General features: G+C 35.1%; 6 protein-coding genes and 1 pseudogene across 13 annotated transcripts; all 7 read left to right on the top strand.

Moving 5' to 3' along the window:
- Positions 1 to 329: 329 nt before the first annotated feature.
- Positions 330 to 1,875, top strand: LOC104714684 (uncharacterized; annotated as a pseudogene). The gene is made up of 5 exons (XR_015567360.1): positions 330 to 356; positions 468 to 576; positions 747 to 834; positions 1,146 to 1,227; positions 1,488 to 1,875. The product of XR_015567360.1 is annotated as an uncharacterized LOC104714684 (transcript).
- Positions 1,876 to 2,041: 166 nt separating this feature from the next.
- On the top strand, positions 2,042 to 3,725 carry LOC109124667 (ribulose-phosphate 3-epimerase, cytoplasmic isoform). Of its 2 annotated transcripts, XM_087467789.1 has the most exons (6): positions 2,042 to 2,236; positions 2,657 to 2,738; positions 2,830 to 2,936; positions 3,021 to 3,118; positions 3,205 to 3,297; positions 3,398 to 3,725. In XM_087467789.1, exons 1-6 carry the CDS (start codon positions 2,107 to 2,109, stop codon positions 3,596 to 3,598), a joined length of 711 nt encoding a protein of 236 aa, XP_087323915.1. In that variant the 5' UTR covers positions 2,042 to 2,106; the 3' UTR covers positions 3,599 to 3,725. The 2 variants fall into 2 exon arrangements, with proteins under 2 accessions (XP_087323915.1, XP_087323914.1); XM_087467788.1 differs by lacking the exon at positions 2,042 to 2,236 and having other exon boundaries at positions 2,580 to 2,738.
- A 209-nt stretch (positions 3,726 to 3,934) lies between these two features.
- LOC104714686 (ABC transporter I family member 1) lies at positions 3,935 to 5,281 on the top strand. Of its 4 annotated transcripts, none has more exons than XM_010432118.3 (2): positions 3,935 to 4,052; positions 4,463 to 5,281. In XM_010432118.3, exon 2 carries the CDS (start codon positions 4,468 to 4,470, stop codon positions 5,155 to 5,157), a length of 690 nt encoding a protein of 229 aa, XP_010430420.1. In that variant the 5' UTR covers positions 3,935 to 4,052; positions 4,463 to 4,467; the 3' UTR covers positions 5,158 to 5,281. The 4 variants fall into 4 exon arrangements, with proteins under 4 accessions (XP_010430420.1, XP_010430422.1, XP_087323913.1 ...); XM_010432120.3 differs by having other exon boundaries at positions 4,032 to 4,114; XM_087467787.1 differs by having other exon boundaries at positions 4,040 to 4,183.
- Positions 5,282 to 5,468: 187 nt separating this feature from the next.
- Positions 5,469 to 8,010, top strand: LOC104714687 (tetraspanin-10). 2 transcript variants are annotated; one of them, XM_010432121.3, is made up of 11 exons: positions 5,469 to 5,887; positions 6,146 to 6,258; positions 6,353 to 6,407; positions 6,502 to 6,557; positions 6,660 to 6,707; positions 6,787 to 6,835; positions 6,924 to 7,007; positions 7,094 to 7,161; positions 7,258 to 7,383; positions 7,484 to 7,559; positions 7,678 to 8,010. In XM_010432121.3, exons 1-11 carry the CDS (start codon positions 5,834 to 5,836, stop codon positions 7,741 to 7,743), a joined length of 795 nt encoding a protein of 264 aa, XP_010430423.2. In that variant the 5' UTR covers positions 5,469 to 5,833; the 3' UTR covers positions 7,744 to 8,010. The 2 variants fall into 2 exon arrangements, with proteins under 2 accessions (XP_010430423.2, XP_087323911.1); XM_087467785.1 differs by lacking the exons at positions 7,484 to 7,559; positions 7,678 to 8,010 and having other exon boundaries at positions 5,485 to 5,887; positions 7,258 to 7,387.
- A 64-nt stretch (positions 8,011 to 8,074) lies between these two features.
- LOC104714688 (putative DEAD-box ATP-dependent RNA helicase 48) lies at positions 8,075 to 11,441 on the top strand. 2 transcript variants are annotated; one of them, XM_010432123.3, is made up of 10 exons: positions 8,075 to 9,146; positions 9,238 to 9,344; positions 9,444 to 9,499; positions 9,584 to 9,811; positions 9,905 to 10,111; positions 10,186 to 10,272; positions 10,353 to 10,448; positions 10,528 to 10,743; positions 10,834 to 11,016; positions 11,100 to 11,441. In XM_010432123.3, the coding sequence occupies exons 1-10, from the start codon at positions 8,152 to 8,154 to the stop codon at positions 11,328 to 11,330; spliced, it is 2,406 nt and encodes an 801-aa protein (XP_010430425.1). In that variant the 5' UTR covers positions 8,075 to 8,151; the 3' UTR covers positions 11,331 to 11,441. The 2 variants fall into 2 exon arrangements, with proteins under 2 accessions (XP_010430425.1, XP_087323910.1); XM_087467784.1 differs by having other exon boundaries at positions 8,094 to 9,146; positions 9,603 to 9,811.
- A 1,470-nt stretch (positions 11,442 to 12,911) lies between these two features.
- On the top strand, positions 12,912 to 13,647 carry LOC109126533 (CLAVATA3/ESR (CLE)-related protein 14). Its single transcript, XM_019230203.2, has one exon. The coding sequence runs from the start codon at positions 12,996 to 12,998 to the stop codon at positions 13,236 to 13,238; it is 243 nt and encodes an 80-aa protein (XP_019085748.1). The 5' UTR covers positions 12,912 to 12,995; the 3' UTR covers positions 13,239 to 13,647.
- A 485-nt stretch (positions 13,648 to 14,132) lies between these two features.
- LOC104714689 (uncharacterized) lies at positions 14,133 to 17,017 on the top strand. The gene is made up of 7 exons (XM_010432124.3): positions 14,133 to 14,689; positions 14,927 to 15,046; positions 15,150 to 15,263; positions 15,347 to 15,469; positions 15,563 to 15,652; positions 15,735 to 15,801; positions 15,884 to 17,017. The coding sequence occupies exons 1-7, from the start codon at positions 14,582 to 14,584 to the stop codon at positions 16,891 to 16,893; spliced, it is 1,632 nt and encodes a 543-aa protein (XP_010430426.1). The 5' UTR covers positions 14,133 to 14,581; the 3' UTR covers positions 16,894 to 17,017.
- The last annotated feature ends 3,277 nt before the right edge of the window (positions 17,018 to 20,294 follow it).

Genomic DNA, 20,294 nt, shown 5'->3' with positions numbered 1-20,294 from the left:
AACATACGTCCTTGCATACACGTCAAATATTGTCTCAGGATCTTAATCGAATTTGTATACAACGCTTAGATTCCTTTAGACTCAACACTTGAGAACATACTAATTAAGTCATTAACTCAATACTTGGAGCTTCCTTTAAGTACCTTTTTGTGAATACATTGATTAATCGGATTTTATTTTTTCGTTCACCTACCATAACCCAAACAGTTAATTTGATTTCTTGGAGTGAAAAATGTCGATGATATATGCATATTATATTATATGTATGTAATGTAATATATTGGGCATGTGTATATATATTGATGGGATTTGAGCATAAAACTCCCACACCTAATTCAACTCGAAGACATCAAAAGGTAAGTGCAAGTTAATATATCTATCTTCTCTTTTTTTAGGTGTCCTAAATATTATAATTCTTACATAATAGTTTTCAATTTTATTAAATCTCTGTAAAAATCTCACAAAAGTACAGAGGAAGAAGAGAAAGAAGAAACCCTAACATGGGACAAGATAAACAAGTCAAGAAAGATTCTTCACAATCTGAACAAAGTGCTATCATTTTGGCTTCAAGTCAAAGTATGTTTGTGTGTAATAAGTATATTTATTGACTTAATTACATCTTGTTCATTAATATTTACGATTATAGTAGTGTTCAACGATATGGAGTTGGATTGACATATGTTAATATATATGAATGGATTTTTGCGTTCAGATTATAAAGCTTTTTCAATTTATACTGTATGTAGATGCAAAACTTGTTGAGATAGAGAAAGACAAGAGACTTGCGTTGATAGAGGCTTGGGAAGAGAACGAGAAGGCAAAAGCTCAAACCAAGTAAGATTTACCAATATATATAATCAGAAGAACCATTAAGATCAAAGTATTATTGAGGTTAGAAACATTAAGATCAAATTAAGTTTGTTTTGCATTCAAATTAATAACAAATATCTCACAGAAATATTCACGTGAAAAATTAAATTCAAAACATACAGATACATAGATTTTGCATGTGTTATACGCGAGACTACCATTTTTAAATTTTACATCACTATATATAGTCCATATAATTTGAAATTTGTTTTTGGTATTCACGTTAACTATTATTTACATTTTGTTCTTGGAATAAATATCAAATGACGAAACAGGGCTTACAAAGAACTTTGCTCTATTGAAGCATGGGAGAACAACATGAAGACAGCACTAGAGTTAGATTTGAAGAAAATGGAGGTACATATAGGAGAACTTTAACCATATATTGATCAATATCTAAACTTTAGAAAACATGGTTAGTTAAGTAATTAAGGTATTTCATATCATATAATATATTCTCCTCTAACCAAAACTTAATTATTCAATTGTAAATAACTATTAAACCCTTACAGCTACTACGTACACCTTGTCACGGTGTCACGTCTACACACTATATACACCAACGGTAATTATGAAGTGTTTATTTAATTTTATCTACAAATATATAATTTTATCAGGAGAATTTAGAAGTGGAGAAAGCTGAATACGCAAAAAAAATGCAAGAAAAAGATACCAGAAATTGAGAAGATAGCAGAAGCAAAAAGAGAAAAAATAGAGAAACAAAAGGAGCAAGAATCTATCAAAGTGGAAAAAATGAGTGAGAAGCTAATCGCAACTCCAAGTGCCTATCCACCCAATACCAAAACCTGTGGATGTTTCTAACACTTTTCTTCTCAATGTAATTGAAAAGAACAAAAAAATGAAAATATAATGTATATATCTCAAACGAATAATGTAAAAAAAAAAAAAAAAAAAAAATACACATGTGTGTTTTAAATGTGTGAAGAACTTTCAAAGCATCAATGTAAATCATTTATTAGAAGTGAATTTCGTACAAAGCTAAAAGTGGTTTATGTGACTTATGTCGTTGCCTTTATTTTATTTTAGTGGTTTTGATGCCACGTCAACAGGTTTGGGTGGAATCAAACTGGGTCGGTTCGGGTCGAGATTCGGGTTAACGGGTTGACCCAACTGCCCAAACTATTTTCTTATTTTCTTTTCTTCTCTAGTGGGTTCTTCACCTAACGCAGATTCTTCTTCTTCTCTACCATAGCCGTCGTTAAAATCAAGGGGAAGATGGTGTCGCCGAAGATCGCTCCGTCGATGTTGTCATCGGATTTTGCTAATCTTGCGGTGGAGGCTAAGCGGATGGTCGATTTGGGCGCCAATTGGCTTCACATGGACATTATGGTAACCCACCTTTATTGCTTCCTTTGCTTATTCGAATCTGAAATTTTTGATTTCACTTAATTGGTGATTTAAAAGGCTTCAACTTTGAGAATTATGATTTGATTCTCAATCACTACTATGCTTCATATTATTATTGTCTCTACACACGGATCTTGAGTTAATGGAAACACACTAGTTGATGATGTGGTCAACTTCATGTGTTGTTGAATTCTAATGTGAAACTTGTATCTCTGCTGTCTGCTGCTCTTAGTATGAATGAAACAACCAAGAAGCTGTGTCTTGTTGTTGTTGTTCTGGACTTATATTATGCTACACAACTTTTGCTTGTTTCATACTAATTACTTCCCTGTTATTACATTTGCAGGACGGGTAAATTTTACTGCTTTAGCTGTGTTTGTTTTACTCTAGTATGGATTATGACTTATGAGAATCTGGCCTCTGTTACTCGGGAGCAGGCATTTTGTTCCGAATTTAACGATTGGTGCTCCTGTCATCGAGAGTTTGAGAAAGCACACCAAGTAAAATTCACTACATCCCTTTTTGGATTAAAAAAAATTTCTGACATGTTGTTCAAGTGAGAACTGATGTCCCTGAAAACTTTTATCACAGTGCTTATCTTGATTGCCACTTGATGGTGACGAATCCCATGGATTACGTTGAACAGATGGGTAAAGCTGGGGCTTCTGGTTTTACATTCCACATTGAGGTCGCCCAAGGTAATAAGTAATATAACACTATAGGTAGCTGTTTCCCGCACCATTATCTTTATGATCTCGACTTGTGTTATTTGTTTATTTCAGAGAATTGGCAAGAACTTGTGAGGAAGATTAAGTCTGCTGGGATGAGACCAGGTGTTGCTCTAAACCCGGGAACACCTGTTGAACAAGTCTATCCTCTGGTATTGAAGAATTTTATTCTTCTCTTTTGCATATACCTGTTCCAGAGTGTGATCCGGTTTATCATGGCTTGAACTATGTATGACAGGTTGAAGGAGCAACTCCGGTTGAAATGGTTCTTGTGATGACTGTGGAGCCTGGATTTGGAGGCCAGATGTTCATGCCCAACATGATGGACAAGGTTTAAAAAAATGTTTCAACTCTGGAGATATGTAAATGCCATTTGCTAATGGAAAAAAATCCCATGGTAACCTTAGTTTGATATTATTCTTGGTTTATAGGTCCAGACATTGAGGCAGAAGTACCCAACACTTGATATTGAAGTAGATGGCGGCTTAGGCCCTTCGACAATTGACGCAGCGGCTGCAGCAGGGGCCAACTGTATCGTTGCAGGAAGTTCAGTGTTCGGTGCTCCACAGCCTGGGGACGTCATAACCCTTCTGCGGGAAAGTGTTGAGAAAGCCTCCTCACCGACCACTTAAAATGGAGTGCCCTGTTTCTAAAATATGTTTATTTCGTGAATCTTGATGATGTAGTCTTGGTTCCAAGACTTGTTTGTAGCAAATCATTTGAGTTATTAATAATACCCTCACTGCCTTTATACACAAATCTTTTTCTAGTTTATTTTCTCTTTAAGATTTGTAAACCACTAGCCATCACACTTCACCATCTTGATCGTGCAGTGAGAAGCAGAAGCAGTTGAACCGTTCGGATTTTTAGGAAGAAAAAAAATGAAAAGACTAAACCGGTTTGGACCGGTTGAATTAAATTGATCCTGTTATTGAGCCAACAAATGTATCGGTTTAATTATAAAAGTCACGGTCGGTTATCAGAAAGAAGAACCCTAAACCAAAGAGAATCGCTTCCCTTCTGCAAAAATCACATCTTCTTCTTCTTCTTCTTCAATAACACTCTCCTGGTTCGATTTTTTTTCAGGTATGTAGTTCAGTTTGTGAATCTGGGTTTTATCCTCTTGTTGTAAGCTTCTGAGATCATTGGTATTATGTAACAACCCTTCTAACTGAATCGCGTTGTTTTTACAATCAGCTCTCTCTCAACTTCTTTAGGTCCAGGTCTCTCTCGTTTTACTAATTAGTTTTGTAAAATCTATGGAATGGTATCTACCTTTATAGGATCTGCAAGTTCAAGTTTTGATCTTAGAATCTCTACCACTCGGATTCATGTTGTGATCTTACAAAAAAATTGTGTTTTTCATAACCGATGAATAGTATATGTTCTGTGATGATCAGTCTTGTATCTGAGAACTTAAGCTACAGTATCCATTAAAGCTTAGCCTTTTTGTTCATAGATTTACTCATCTGCTCTTATGGCTATGTTTTCATCAGATACAATGTCTATAAGGAGGCCTCAAATCCCGCGGCTTCTTCTTCAAAACGTCTCTTGTATGAGAAACGCGCAGCAGATTCTAAGACATGTGAATGTATCACTTCATGACGGTGGTGCACTTGTCTTAACTGGAACCAACGGATCCGGTAAATCAACGTTCTTGAGAATGTTAGCTGGATTCACAAAACCATCTGCAGGAGAAATCCTCTGGAACGGTCACGACATCACTCAATCAGGAATCTTCCAACAGTACAAACTCCAACTCAACTGGATCTCTTTAAAAGACGCCATCAAAGAGAGATTCACGGTACTAGACAATGTCCAATGGTTTGAGCTTCTCGAGAATAAAATCGGCAAAGCACAACCGGCGTTGGAGCTAATGGGTTTAGGGAGGTTGGTGAAAGAGAAGTCAAGAATGTTGTCAATGGGTCAGAGGAAAAGGTTGCAACTTGCGAGGCTCCTCGCTATAGACAGACCGATTTGGCTTTTGGACGAACCATCAGTTGCTTTGGATGATGAAGGAGTTAGATTGCTTGAGTATATCATTGCAGAGCATAGGAAAAAAGGAGGGATTGTGATTGTTGCTACTCATCTTCCTATTGACATTGAAGATGCTATGATCTTGAGGCTTCCTCCTAGGTTTCCAAGAAAAATGACTTTGATTGATATGCTTGATCGTGCAGACATTTCTTAGTACAAGAATCAAAGAGTCTTTTATCTTATATACTACCTTGTGTAATGGTATATGAGTATTCTCAACTCTCAAGCAGCTTTGGTTAAAGCATTTTTGGTAAATCTAAAGTCAAAATTTTATGGAATGTTTTTATAAACTTATCCTAAAGTTGAATAACTTAACTATAGTTTTTTGGAAAGACAAATACATCTATGCTCTACAAAAATAAAAGGTAATACGCATGCTAATTTTAAAATTGCAACAGGTTAAAGAACCAATAGTATAACTTTATGAAAAGACTGAAACAACAAATCGCATCGCTCTACGGATTTGGCACGAGTCAAACGTATACGTTTGTACATTGACCTCTCTCTCTCTTATTTGTTGTTCTTATTCCTATGTCGTGTCGTGTCTGTTCTTAAACCCCATCCATCGATAACTGAAACTAAGCATGAGCTGTTTTTTTTTCCTTTTACTGACGAAACTACCCTCAAGTCATTTTCGTTCTTCAGTTCTTTCTTCTTCTTCTTCTTCTTTTTGATTAGAAGACCCCATGAGAAGTTTAAATTCTCCTCACTGACCCATTTGTTTTCTCTTTCAATCTTTAGCAGAGAACCCTGAACCAAAGTTTTCATCTTTCTCTTTCAATTTGTGTCTTTTTGGAAGGGTCTTTTCAAAAGCAAGAATCTTGAAAAAAATGGGTATGGGAACAAGCACTTTCGTTATCAGATGGGTCAATCTTCTTACAATGGTGAGCTTAAAATCTCTTTCTTCTTGTTCTTCACTTAGTTTATGATCGTCCTTTTTTGTTCTCTTCAATGGATTTGGTTTCTCGAATTAGATTCAGGGTTTCCATACAAGTTATATAGGTTATGGCTCTGTCTAGTGAAGATTCTTAGTGAAATTATACTGTTTTTGAGTTATAAAAATGTGAAAGCTTAGACTTTTTAATGTTGCCGTCTCTGTAACTTATTATTTTAATGTCTGTGTGTTACATTTTCTGGTGAAGCTATTGGCTGTGGCAGTGATTATATTTGGGGTGTGGATGAGTACACATAATGATGGATGCAGAAGGTCACTTACATTCCCAGTCATAGCTCTTGGTGGTTTCATCTTCTTGATGTGAGTTTACACTACTTTCAGAATTGACTCCACAAAAGCATGGTTCTTTGCTTATTGGTCATGAATTGTCTATGATCTGATGGATTTTTTCCAGATCCATAATCGGGTTTCTTGGCGCGTGCAAGAGAAGTGTGGCGCTTCTTTGGATTGTATCCTTCACTTATCATGTTCTGTTTTCTGTTTCTATTGTTGGAAATTTTTTGATTTGGATCTTCCTTGACATGGATGATTCCTCCTTTGAAGTATCTTGTCGTGCTCCTAATCGTTTTGATCGCAATTCTTGTCTTTACCGTATTAGCGTAAGTCTCACTCTCCTAAAGGTTATTCATGAAGGCTCAGATAGTTGAAGATCTCTTTGAAGAATTCTCTCATTCATTGTTCTCATTTGTGGGGTTTTACAGGTTCATTGTAACAAACAATGGCTCCGGACATACTAACCCTGGTTTAAGGTAACTGTAACCTATTCCTCCATGGTCACATACCTATTCTGATTTATATGAATCTGAATTCTTTCTGTTTTTAATTTAGGTACAAGGAGTATAAGCTGAATGATTACAGCTCATGGTTTCTAAAACAGGTATCATAATACATACATTGTGGCAAGAAAGTCTCATTCAAACTAGAATGTTTACTTCCTTTTAGTCTAACTCTCATCGATGTTTCAGCTTAACAATACTAATAACTGGAAAAGACTAAAGAGTTGTCTTGTTAAATCAGAGCAATGTAGGAAGCTTTCCAAGAGATATAAGGTCTAGTACCTTTCCACCAACAAAAATGCCTTATATTACCGACCTAGATAATCTTTGAAATGTTCTTGAGTTTTTTGTTGTTTCAGACAATTAAACAATTGAAATCCGCAGAATTAACTCCCATAGAAGCTGGCTGTTGTCGACCACCATCTGAGTATGTATATATATCCCTCTTCTTGTTATTTGTTGATGTTTTTTAATTCACTGCCAAATATATTAACTTGTCTCAATGTTTCATTTTGTTGCAAAGGTGTGGTTACCCTGCGGTGAATGCTTCCTACTACGACTTGAGCTTTCATTCAATAAGTTCTAACAAAGATTGCAAGCTTTACAAGAATTTGAGGACCATCAAGTGCTACAATTGTGATTCTTGCAAGTAGAGCTATCAACTTCCACCCCCCTTAAAAGCTCTTTTTGTTACAATTATGTCATTCATTTTCAGATGAGTCTAATAATTATTCTTCTAATAACCGCAGAGCTGGAGTAGCTCAGTACATGAAAACCGAGTGGCGACTTGTCGCGATCTTCAATGTGGTTCTGTTTGTTGTCTTGGTAAGATCTTTATAAAACATACACAGAAACACTTTTGTAAATCTTGGAACTGTTCTTGTGAGAAGAACTGAAACTATTTGTTTTTCTCTATTGTTTTGTCTGAAACACACAACAACAGTCAATGGTTTACTTTGTGGGATGCTGCGCTAGAAGGAATGCTGCTAGTTACCGATCCAAACCTTAGCAAAATCGAAGCCCAAGTTGGCCAAGGTTAAAAACATTCTTCACCTGATTCATTCTCCCCAAATCTATTCTTATGTTGGTGTATGATTCCAAAAGAGAGACACAAGAGCAACAACAACTTCTCTCTCTCTCATTCTTTTGTACTCTGTAATCCACATGAGTTGTAGAAACAGTTCAAAACAGAGCAAATGTGATTCTTTTCTTCTCCTTTCATCAAACAGAAAAAAACATCAAAATCTGAGATATAAACCGGAGTTAAAATTTGGTTTAGTAACCGGTTTCAATTCCAAACCGGGATTTTATAAACAGCAAACCGGATATATCCATCTTTCGATTACTGCCTTAAACCCTAAAACCTCAGGGGAAAAATATAATTTCACATTTCGTCTGCAAAAAGAGTCATCGGAATATGTATTCGTTAATTCTCCGGGAACGATCTGGATCTTTCATAGGTTCCTTATGGAACCGAATCGTTATCCGAAACATGGGTGGTGGTCCGAGGACGTTCCCAGGAGGACTCAACAAGTGGCAATGGAAACGAATGCACGAGAAGAAAGCTAGAGAGAAAGAGAACAAGCTCTTGGATCAAGAGAAGCAGCTTTACGAATCTCGGATTCGGACTGAGATCCGAGCTAAAATGTGGGGTAATCAAGATTCCGGCGAGAAAACGGCGAAACCGAAGCAGAGTCACGGGCCGATGAGTCCGAAAGAGCATATCAAAACCTTGGCTGATCGGTTTATGAAAGCTGGAGCAGAGGATCTGTGGAACGAAGATGATGGGCCGGTTAAGAAATCGGAAGAAGAAGAAGGGTCGTCGAGATTGTCTCGTAGGGATAATGGAGGAACAGGTTCGAATTCGATTGGTTCTAATTTTAATTCGTCAATTGATGTGAGGAAGTTTGTTTCAATGGGTAGTAGTAGTAGGAGAGGCTTTTCGAGTATGAGTAGAGGTAGGTTTAAGAGAAATGAGAGTTCTTGTGATGAAGGAGATGGCTTTGATGCTAAAAAGTTAGATACTTTGAGTCCTTTTTCACCTAAGTTTGCGGGTACTAAGGAGAAAGTGAAGAGCTCGAGGAGTGTTGAAGGAGTTATAAGGAACAAAGGTTTGTTTGGTCGGAGGAAGTTTAGGAAGAATGATAGTTCTACTGAAGAGGATTCTGATGAAGATGGTGAAGAGGGAAAGATGATAGGTTGGATGGATTTGAGGAAGACAGGAAGCAGTGCGTCGTTAGGAAACCACGATGTCAAACTGATTAAAAGAGTGAACCGTAATGTTACGGATGAAGAGCTGTATCCTCCGTTAGATATTAATACAGTCAGAGAAGATCTCAGTAAAAGAAGATCTGTGGATACTGTAATGGAGGAGAACCGAGAGCCTCATGATTCGATTTATAGTGGGAAAAGGTACTTTTTAAACCCCTTGTCTAAGTAAGGCTTTTGATTTGTTCAAGTTTGGATTTTGATGAGTTTTACTTCTTCTGTATATTGGTTGCAGATTTGATGAGTCTAGTATATCTCCTTTGACTTTAAAGGCGCTTTCCGCGTCTGGCATTGTTAATATGACTAGAGTTCAATATGCCACTCTCTCTGAGTGCCTCGATGGTATGTATCCTTCTAGTTGTTTTCTGATTACTCTGCTATGGTTTGAAATTTCCTCATTTGTATCAAAGAATTAAAGGAGTATCCTTTATGTAAAAGCAGGTAAAGATGCGTTAGTCAAAGCCAAAACCGGGACGGGAAAAAGCATGGCCTTTTTGGTATTTTACAATCCCTTAGTCCAATATCACTGGCCTTAGTTTTTGTTGTTTCTTTAGATAACGCTGTTAAAATTGAAAAAACAGCTTCCTGCAATTGAAACAGTTCTGAAAGCGATGAACAACGGTAAAAGTGTTCACAAAGTTCCTCCGATATTTGCTCTTATCCTCTGTCCCACAAGAGAACTTGCGTGCCAGATCGCTGCAGAGGGCAAGGCTCTGCTCAAATACCATGACGGTATCGGTGTTCAGACTCTAACTGGAGGTACCCGCTTCAAACTTGATCAGCAACGCCTAGAATCCGAGCCATGCCAGGTTTTACCAACCGTTGTTCGTTGTCTTACAGGAATTGCTTACATTTCTAGTTGTTGTGTTGAAACCTTCTTTTCTTTCCACGCTTTGTTACAGATACTAATTGCAACTCCGGGAAGACTCTTGGATCATATAGAGAATAAGTCTGGCTTAACATCACGTTTGATGGCGCTTAAATTGTTTATAGTTGACGAGGCTGATCTTTTGCTAGACCTAGGATTCAGGAGAGATGTCGAAAAAATCATAGATTGTTTGCCTCGTCAAAGACAATCTCTTCTCTTTTCTGCAACCATCCCAAAAGAGGTATAACTTCACTTTGTTTTGCCTTTATGAAAAAATGCAATGCGAAAACATGGCTTACAGTTGTGTTAAATCAGGTCCGTCGAGTCTCGCAGCTTGTTTTGAAAAGGGATCACTCTTATATCGACACAATCGGTCTTGGTTGTGTAGAGACTCATGATAAGGTAAAAAACTTAAGCTCTTCTTTTTGCCTCAAAAGCTTGTTACTTGAATCTGGTTAGTGAATTTCTAGCTTTGGTTTCAGGTGAAGCAATCTGTTATTGTTGCTTCACACGAATCTCATTTCCACTTAGTACCTCATCTACTAAAAGAGCACATCAGCAAAACGTCTGCTTACAAGGTAAAATAAGCCTTTTGAATATATAAGCTTTTTTAACCTCTCTTTATTCTTTATAATTCTCGTAACTATCCAATTTCAGATAATAGTCTTCTGCTCAACTGGTATGGTAACATCACTGATGTATACTCTGCTCCGGGAAATGAAATTGAACGTTAGGGAGATTCATGCTAGAAAAGCTCAGCTCCATAGAACACGTGTATCAGACGAGTTCAAGGAATCGAATAGACTGATCCTTGTCACATCTGATGTATCTGCTCGTGGAATGAACTATCCTGATGTTACTTTGGTTATACAGGTAAAGCACAAAAAGCAAACATTTTTCATGCCAAGGACAACCCTTTTATGGATATTTGACGGATTGGACTTGGTATTATATTGTTGATAGGTCGGTATACCAAGTGATAGAGAACAATATATACATCGGCTTGGTAGAACCGGAAGAGAAGGCAAAGGAGGCGAAGGTTTGCTTTTGATTGCGCCATGGGAGAGATATTTTCTTGATGAGCTCAAAGATTTGCCTCTTGAACCGATTCCGGTTCCGGATCTTGATTCAAGAGTTAAACATCAGGTGTGTTTGAAATTTAGTGTTACACACCATAACTGGAGTTTTTTTCTTGTTTTAATTGCCAACTGACATTGTTTTGTGACCAGGTTGATCAGTCAATGGCTAAGATTGATACAAGTATTAAGGAAGCAGCGTACCATGCTTGGCTCGGTTATTACAACTCGGTCCGAGAAACTGGTAGAGACAAAACCACACTAGCCGAGTTAGCTAACCGGTTTTGCCATTCTATCGGTTTAGAGAAACCTCCTGCTTTGTTTCGAAGAACCGCGGTTAAGATGGGTCTCAAAGGTATTACTGGTATTCCAATCAGAAAATAAACTGACCCGGGTTGGTAATTTAGATGTATCCTCGTGAAGAGAAATGATGTATCAACACATTTATGATCAAGTAATGTTAGTTTCAAGAGTTAAATCGACATCATATTTAAATAATTTTGTTCTTTGTTGAGCTAAATTTACTAATCAATACTGTCAAAAAAAACCAAATAATCATTAAACTATATCATGAGGATTTCTGCTTTTTATAATCAAACAATAGTTAGTATTGTTAACAGTTAACTAGACCATCGGCTATCGGAATCAAATTAAAACAGAGCTACCACATCCACAACAGCAATTTAACTGTTACGTACGTGTTAGTATGTGTTCTTTCATGTGACACGGACTGAAACTTATAACTCCTCAATAATGTTCTTTTTGTTTACAAGGAACACCCAAACTTTTGATCCATTATCTTAAATCGAAAGTACAGAAATATATCTCTATTATCGTATATAAAATTCATAATCTTACAAAAGTACTACTATACGGTTACTGTTTAGATAGGCAATTTATTTGTCAAAACATTAGACCGCTGCCTTGTGTTTACGTATATCACATATTCGTTGAGCTGTTCATTTTATTAAAAATCTGATCAAGAGTCGTTTAGAGTTGGCGCATGACCAACGTCAGCAGGTATCCTTCACGTGTCTTGATCCAAAGGGCTTACTTACAAATTCTAAGAAACCCACGCTTTGAAATACTCGCATTCTTTAAATATTACATGCCCTATATATGTCCGTTTTTATTTTATTTTTATCCGGTTTCCCATTGTTTGCATGGTAAGGAAATATTAGGAAAATGAGCATGGAATTTTATCAATACATATATAAACTTGTGTCTTCTCTTGCAAAATATACTCTATAGATCCAATTAAATTAAAATATATATGGCTGACTTTTTACTTTTTTTTTTATACATATTGGTTTGGTTTGGTGGGGGAAATCAATAACAAAATAACGATTGTCACTTATAAGAAAAACTTATTACTAGTATATTATATGTTAACGCGCAAATAATTAGATGTCAAGTTACATAAATAATTATTTCGAGTAGCGAAACCAAAATAATAATAATAATATTATATATAGTAAATTATTTCAAAGTCAACGGTGTATGATCAAGGAATCGACGGGTCGGAGAGACCCACGCGAGCACTCCACCCGATCGAGGATTACAATACTACCCTTGAATCGAGTTCCCATTTGTGAAAACGTCAATATACTTCTGTTTCGTACCAAACAACACAACGTGCGTGCTCCACGATGACGGTGAGGCTCTATCCTCTATAGTAAAGACGAAAAGCAAACTCATTACAATTGTTGAAGTTTGATTTACGAAATGAAAACTCTAAAACACCTTACCTAAAAACTAATGTTATTAATCAGCGTAAACCACACATAGAAAAAATTAACAACAATTGATGCGTTTGAACTTTCTTATAGAGTCAAAGGAGAGGTTAGTTTCGTCTTTACGTAGGATAAAATAAACAATATTTAATTGACTTGAGAGGAATTTACGTTTGTTTCCTTATCTTACAAGTCCATGTCACGATCCCGTGATTAATATAAATCTTAAGCCTGCTTAACTCATCGACATCAACACAACAAGACTTGTCAAGAAACCCAAAAAAAAAAGAAAAATCTCTCACGGTGAGAAAACAAAATGAAAATTTTGAGCCAAAGATTATCGTTTCTAATCGTCATGATCTTTCTTTTCTCCGAGCTCACGTCTTATTCCGCCAGCCGCAAGCTCCCTACCATGACGGCTACGGAGGAGTTCCAACGATCAAGTTTTGACGGCAAGAGAATGTTATCGAAGGTAAGCGCCGCCGAGAAGTATGATAGGATCTACGGAGTTTCGGCAAGATTAGTTCCCCATGGTCCTAACCCGCTTCACAACAAATGATACTATAACATTATAGTTACAATTTTGTCGCCATTAAATTTGTTTCCCTCTTGTGTCAACAAATTCTCTTATTTCTGGTTCTTTAGTTTCTTATGTTTTGTAGATACAAATATATCATAGATATATACGTACAGAGACTTTAGTAACTTTTTTTCATTCATAATTACATTTATTTAATACGATCTTGAAAATATGTATCAAATGATTCTCTTGTTATATTGATTTGAATTAAGCTGCGATTGATAAAAAATTTTGTGTTATATTTGTTAGTTAAGGGATGTGATTATTTAAATTTTTGGTTTTTTTTTTTTTTTGTTTCGTTTGTTGCAAGAAGTCTATTACTATACGGACGAAATCTATTATTATAAATAAGACGCATTAAATTTGGAATATGCTTCAAAATTTCCAATATAGTAATTGAACTTTTCTTTGATTCCAAATAAATCGAGGTCAACAATCGTATAAGCAAAACAATAAGTGTTCCCAATAAGCAAAACAATAAATAAGTCATCCATTGAACAAACAAACACGATAAAATAAGTCAAGATCTATGTATCTTGTAAAACAATTCTCATTTTAGAATAAGAAATTAAGTGACAATAATTATGAGTTTACGAGTCAACAAAATGGGTAGGCAAGACACGGCACGGCAATGCGTTTGACCCTCTTTTATATTCAATAACATTCTATTTAATTATATATTAAAAAAAAAAAATACTTCTTAATATAAACACATCTCCACACAAAATTGACTAAAATCAGAATTTTCATTATATTTATCTTTCAAGAAAAGCTCGAGTGTGAAAGAGTTCAAACAAAGATCAGCGCAATCATAATCAGTAGGAAGATAAACAATTTTGACAATTATTACGTTAATGTTTCTTTGGAAAGAAGTTTTTTTTTTTTTATTAACTTAAAAGATAGTTTACACAAATATTCAACAGATGCAATCAATTAATAAAAACACATAAACAATAATATTTTTAAAAATCAACTTAACAAGCTAACAATGCTTTGATACAAAATTTACCATATATATTTTTTTTCATTTTTTTATTTCTTGTTACTCAATAAGAAAATTATCTCAGTTTTATCGCTAATATTGTGTGTGACCTTGATAGTTTAAAACCAAACTTTGGGGTTAATATCGATAATAAAACCTTCTATAAGGACTAACATGCAAAACTTCTCAGATATTACCGTCACGTGTCTCGTCCACAATATTTAATCACTTCTTGAGTTTGCTTCTTCTGTCGCTCTCAGAGACACACACCGTGACAAAACCTGATCACCGGAAAGAAACAAAGCTCTGTTTTCAGACGACCGAATCTACTCACCGGAGAATGTTACGTCAGCTTCCACAAACAATTACGGCGGACGCCACGCCGGATTGGCTTCCCGTCGGTTGGATTGTTCACTCTACAGTTCTAAGACGCGGTCGCCACACTAAGGTATACTACTACTTAGTACTTTTTACTCTCTAAATTTTGAGAAAAACCCCATCTCAAATTTTGTAAATTTACGAAACATTCAACACCAATTTGAGAACTTTTATGAAAATTTCTTCATTAAATTGAGTAAAAACCCAATCTTTAATTGAGAAAATTTAGGAAAAATTCGACCTTTAATTGTAGATGTAATTGGTTTGTATGCATGGTGATGGAAATTTTATACAATTGATTTTGTAGACATACACGCAACTGAGAACAGGGAAAAAGTTGTCTACCAAGGATCAAGTTCTTGATTACATTCAAATGGAGAAGATTCGAGAGAAACGAGAATCCGGAATCGAGAAGAAGAAAGCAACTGTATGTATGATGAGTTCTTTACCCCAAAGATTCATGTTCTTGAGTACACACTTACAAGTTCTTTGGGTGCGTTTATATAATGTTTCTTTTTCTCTTGTTTCAGTTAAAAGCCTTACAAGACATAGAGACCGCAATGGAAAGGCCTTGGTGGCTTCGGGATGAAAGGCAAGCTGAGTGGAGGATTGGTGGTTCTGTTGGTGGAGTCCCATACAAGGAGGTATAACTGAGATTAATCATTTTGTGCAGTTGTTTGTTACTGAGAGTGAAAGATTTGTTCTTTTTTTGTGTGTGTGTGTGTAGATGAATGTGAATGCATCAAATGATTTTAAAACCCATTTAAAGGAGACAGTGCCATTGGATGAGAACATTGTGGTATCTGAAGACTCATCAGGTGAAGAATACGAAGCCGGGTGTAATGAAATCGTAAGATGCATGATTTTATTTGAAAGTATAGAATCTTGTAATAGAGGTTGTAGTAGCTGGTTTGATATCTTTGTTTTTTTAATGTTTTACAAGACGTATGTAATTGATGAGGATGAAGAAGATTTGTCAGAGGGTGAATATGTCGAAGATGTGGAGAACTGCTCCAACATATCCTCTGCCCCTGTAAGTGAATTTTTTCTCAGGTTTGTTATGTTTCTTCTGGAACATGTATTGATGGGAGTTTTGTGTTTTATTTTATCGGTAGCTACGGACACAGCCAGAAAGAATGAAGAAGTTGGAGTCTCGAGCAAAAACGCAGTGTGTGTTTGAAGGTAAGTAGAGAAAACGAACCAAAGAGTAGTAATACAGAGATGCTTGTTGGTTAGTGAAAACAGATAGTTTTTGTTTGTGCAGATGAGGATTTGAGTAGTGACAGTGACAACAAACTTCCAGAAGCTGAAACCTCGAAAGAAGAAAATGGTGTGGGAGAGACTGGATCATTAACTGTTGAAATCAACCTGGACTTTGAACCTGCAAGTGATAGTTTGGTAGAGAATAAAAGTGGGATCGAAGGAATAGGAACAAGAAACATTGAGATCATTGACCTAGAGAGTGACTTGATTCACATATGTGACTCATCAAAGGTTGTTGAAGTGACTCAGGAATCAGGAGATACAAGCGAGGAGCCTCTTCAAGCTCAAGCTGCGCATGAACCAGGAGATACCAGTGAAGAACCTCTTAAAGCTCAAGCTGCGGAGAAATCAGGAGACAAGGGTGAAGAGACTCTGAAAGCTCAAGCTGCGTGGGAAGAACCTGTTGATGAGTGGAGAAGTTCGGTCTTCTTTCCATACAGAGAAGCTCCTTCACATTCTGTGCTTGTTTTTGACGATTCTAATGCTAGATCATCTGTAGAAGATCTTAGCAACACCGTTGAGCTTGGTTCAATCCTGCAAGAAAAGAACATCAGTGGCTCTGAAAAGCGGAAGAAGAATACGGAAACATGTTCATCTAAGAAGAACATAAAGAAGATTGGCATTGAAGCACCAACCAAAAAACTTCAGAGAGGCAAAACACCACCAAGCAAACCGCATGGCAAGAAGAACATGGACAAAAAACCTGATGATTGGCCTGCACCATGCCCAAACTTCCCATTTGAACCACTCACAAGATCATTTCAAGTAGAGGATGACTCGGTAATCCGCAGGTACTTGGAGCAACAGTTTGCAGCTCCAGGAAGTGCTATGATTTCGGATTTCGGATTGCCTAACTTCTCCGACAGCCAAATCTCACTGAATGAAGAACCTGCATCCAAGAAAAAGAAGTCTCCTGACCCTCCTCCATGTGTACAGGTCGTAAATTCAAGCTTACCTAGTTGCAGTTCCATAGGTACTACTAGTATGCTACAAATAGTCGCAGGAAACTAATTATAGAGAGACACTGAGACTGAAAAAATGTAAGAAAAATTAGTAAGATGTGTATGCATATATATGTACCTACCTAAAATGAATTGACGTTTATTATGTGATATCCTATCTTTAAGTTTTTAAATTTTACACCGTCAGTAATTATAACATTTTGTATTTTATAAGATAGTCATAATTAATAAGTGATCTTAAAATTTATTTAGGGATTACTTTAGTAGTTATTCTGCAATGCATGCGTTCAGCATGAAAATCATATCTAAAACAAATCAAATCATAAATGTACGATACTAAATTTATACGGACTATTTATTAATTTCTTAGCATGGGGTCAATCTTATGTGATGAGCTCCAACATATTTAAACTCACTCCCAAGCTTTTCATAATCCTAAAAACGTTTCACAGCTAATATAATAAATTAGTTCGAATGGAGAAATATCTCAGTTTGGAACTAGGTTTAATCCCTCCTCGTCCGTGGATGATAAGGAAGACGCTAGCCCTGGAAGATGTCGATTATTGTTATCTGCCAAGTTGAGAAGATATGAATTCTCATATAATTCAGAACATGGGATATGATATAGGTGATAAAAGATTGGAACGCGGCGTTTCTGTGGCGGTCGAAGATGTGGGTCAGTCATAAAACTTACAAAATGACACTATATGGTTATGGTGATTATCGTCTCTCAGGGGGATGGTCAAACTTTGTGAAAGGAAAAGGCCTCAAACCAGGTGATGAAATTGGGATTTGTTGGGATGCAAGTTCTAGAAAATTAAAATTCCATGTACTAAAATGTTGCGAGTCTTATCTAGTGGCTTGTTCCGAGCTTTATGTTTTTATATTTATTCGAATTCAAGTTCTAGAACATGTTCTATAGTTGGTTATAAATAGGGTCTATATGTGATGATAATGTGTGATATTATCATAGTCTAATAATAATTTATTCGAGAGCGACTCGATAAAGAGGCTCTTTGAAGGATATTTGATTTTGGTCTTCATACTTCAATGACGATATAATTAATTAAAAAAAAAAACTCTTCCATACTAATTTTGGTCTTCCATACTCTCATTTACTTACGCTCCATGATTCCCTTGCTGCTAAAGTTTTTTAAAGAAAGTATTAAAAGAGTGTCTCAACGGCTAGATTTCTGGTTAAGTAAAGGAACATTACCGTTGGTCCGCACATTATTTTTATTTAGTGTTTGTGCTATTTTTTGGATAATAAAACTTTTGTGGTAATTTGGTAAAAAAAAAAAAAACTGAAAGTGTTATATTTGGAAAAAGAATAACTTAAAAATGTGGTGTTTTGAGGAATTATATTCCTCTAATTTAAAACTAGCTAGTGGATTGTGAGAACTAAATGGGTAAGCTAATAGACATAGATCATAAACGTAAAAGACGGCTTTTGTGTTCATAATTGATGTGGTTGACGAATTTGTGCGTGTTAACTATTGAAAAATTATCCGTTTTGTTTCAAAAAAAAATTATCCTTTATAAGATAGCAGAAAGAAGGACATTTATCTTTTGGTTGTTTTTTCCTTCAAAAACAAAATTATGTTTAAAAGATAGCATATACATATTATTTGACGTCATTGCTTAATTAAGTAAAGTATAGCTTCTCTAATAATCGTGTATACAGTAATTATGATGCTCCTATGTAAAAAGTATGAAATTTAAAATGAGTTTTGGATACATAATACGTTACGTTGGGTTCAATTTGCTGGTAAATTTCCCTAAGCAGACCGGTTAGGATAATAAATGGAAAACAGAGGGACCTTGTCAGAGCGGGAAGCGAATAGGATGAAGGAGAAAAATGAGTCTATAAGGAACAAAAAAACAGTGGGCTGGTCATTATTTTGTGTGAGGCATATATATGATATTTAATAGTAAATTATAATGTTAAAATATAACTTGCATTTCCAACATATTTTAAGATTTAAAATCGAAAAATAAGCCAAAATATTATGTAAGTATCATTTCTATTGGTTATAATTTTATTTTATTACATGTATTAGATATATAGTTAATTTAGTAATTGAAGAAAAGAAATTTAATTGTTAGGAAATACAGTTACAAAGCTAAAACTCACTATAAAATATAAATATCTACACACACAAATTTAAACTCCAAAATAATAAAATAACTACAAAAGAGATAACATTATTTAATGTTACTAATTTTAATATTATTTTTAATTAAGATATGACTACTTTGCAGTAAAATTAAATTTATTAAAAGTTTAATTGGGAAAAAAAAATAGAACTAAAAATGCCCATGGCAATATGTAGACGGATGGAATCAAACCGTGACTGAAAATGTAACAGTGGGTGTTAAGTGACCAACTGAGCTAAAGAATTCATTATATATAGTAATATGGGGCAGGTGCACGACCTTCTTCTGCTATAGATTCAAATCTTCAATGTTTGCTTGACTGGTTTTCTAGGGTTTCTCTCGGCGGCAGCAAAGGTTAGTTTTTCTATGGTAGATCCAAATTTTTTGTTCTTTGTTTCTCTTCTTTGTTTTTCGTTCTCATGTGACCCATTGGTAACTCAATTCTCAAACTGGGGCCTTGCAAAGGCAAAGATTATATGCGACCTCAAAGAAAACATCCGAGCTACAACAACCGTGTATCATACAACTGTAAGTAATTACATGTTGAATCCAATCCAAAAATCCAAAAATAATCCAATCAATATTAATATCATAATTTCATGATATTGTATTATACATACGATTATAAATATATGATATCATACTTTATAGTATTATACATACGATTGATCAATATTAGTTTACTAGATTATAAATCAATATTATATTAAAATATTGGTCTCGACCTTATTAATTTATAGAGGTTTTACTGTATAATAATACTATATAAGATGCTGAAAACATATTACATATATAATTATATATAACTAGAAAACGAAATCGGAATTTAATTTTTTGCGCATGGGTTATTATCTAATCAACTACTATATATACAAAAACAACTAATGAAAAATAAAATATGTAACTTTTAAAATATATATATAAGTTCTATATATATATATATGTACCTTTTAAAATATGTACCTTTTAAAATATATATATATATATATATATATATATATATATATATGTATCACATATTTGCAATCCAGTGAAAGCCTAAAATGATGAATTGTGTTTACATGTCTTTCTATCTAAGATTTATTACAACTTCTTTGGCATATGTGTTTTATAATCTAAACATTAGGTAGTTGCAATTATTTTTTATTTTTATTTATTGGTTATGATGTCAAATATTAATCAAATTGACTGACTATACAATACACATACATAAAAATATATCGAATTTTAATACTGTAATTTATTTTCTACTATGTTCTGCTTATGTTTTGCTCAATTTTTGCCCAAATTTTC

The sequence above is a fragment of the Camelina sativa genome, chromosome 9 (assembly GCF_030686135.1).
Source record: "Camelina sativa cultivar CO46 ecotype springtype chromosome 9, ASM3068613v1".
NCBI classification, from domain to species: Eukaryota; Viridiplantae; Streptophyta; class Magnoliopsida; order Brassicales; family Brassicaceae; genus Camelina; species Camelina sativa.
This window is presented reverse-complemented; position numbering and strand designations above follow the sequence as displayed.

What these genes read in the sequence shown, in the direction of transcription:
- LOC109124667 (XM_087467789.1), top strand. Translation starts at nt 2,107, where the DNA reads ATGGTGTCGCCGAAGATCGCTCCGTCGATGTTGTCATCGGATTTTGCT. An exon ending in TTGAACAAGTCTATCCTCTG is followed by an intron (nt 3,119 to 3,204) that starts GTATTGAAGAAT and finishes TATGTATGACAG; the next exon opens with GTTGAAGGAGCAACTCCGGT. An exon ending in TGCCCAACATGATGGACAAG is followed by an intron (nt 3,298 to 3,397) that starts GTTTAAAAAAAT and finishes CTTGGTTTATAG; the next exon opens with GTCCAGACATTGAGGCAGAA.
- LOC104714686 (XM_010432118.3), top strand. Translation starts at nt 4,468, where the DNA reads ATGTCTATAAGGAGGCCTCAAATCCCGCGGCTTCTTCTTCAAAACGTC.
- LOC104714687 (XM_010432121.3), top strand. Translation starts at nt 5,834, where the DNA reads ATGGGTATGGGAACAAGCACTTTCGTTATCAGATGGGTCAATCTTCTT. An exon ending in GGTGGTTTCATCTTCTTGAT is followed by an intron (nt 6,259 to 6,352) that starts GTGAGTTTACAC and finishes GATTTTTTCCAG; the next exon opens with ATCCATAATCGGGTTTCTTG. An exon ending in CATACTAACCCTGGTTTAAG is followed by an intron (nt 6,708 to 6,786) that starts GTAACTGTAACC and finishes TTTTTAATTTAG; the next exon opens with GTACAAGGAGTATAAGCTGA.
- LOC104714688 (XM_010432123.3), top strand. Translation starts at nt 8,152, where the DNA reads ATGTATTCGTTAATTCTCCGGGAACGATCTGGATCTTTCATAGGTTCC. An exon ending in TCGATTTATAGTGGGAAAAG is followed by an intron (nt 9,147 to 9,237) that starts GTACTTTTTAAA and finishes TATTGGTTGCAG; the next exon opens with ATTTGATGAGTCTAGTATAT. An exon ending in GTGTAGAGACTCATGATAAG is followed by an intron (nt 10,273 to 10,352) that starts GTAAAAAACTTA and finishes CTTTGGTTTCAG; the next exon opens with GTGAAGCAATCTGTTATTGT.
- LOC109126533 (XM_019230203.2), top strand. Translation starts at nt 12,996, where the DNA reads ATGAAAATTTTGAGCCAAAGATTATCGTTTCTAATCGTCATGATCTTT.
- LOC104714689 (XM_010432124.3), top strand. Translation starts at nt 14,582, where the DNA reads ATGTTACGTCAGCTTCCACAAACAATTACGGCGGACGCCACGCCGGAT. An exon ending in GACGCGGTCGCCACACTAAG is followed by an intron (nt 14,690 to 14,926) that starts GTATACTACTAC and finishes TTGATTTTGTAG; the next exon opens with ACATACACGCAACTGAGAAC. An exon ending in GTGGAGTCCCATACAAGGAG is followed by an intron (nt 15,264 to 15,346) that starts GTATAACTGAGA and finishes GTGTGTGTGTAG; the next exon opens with ATGAATGTGAATGCATCAAA.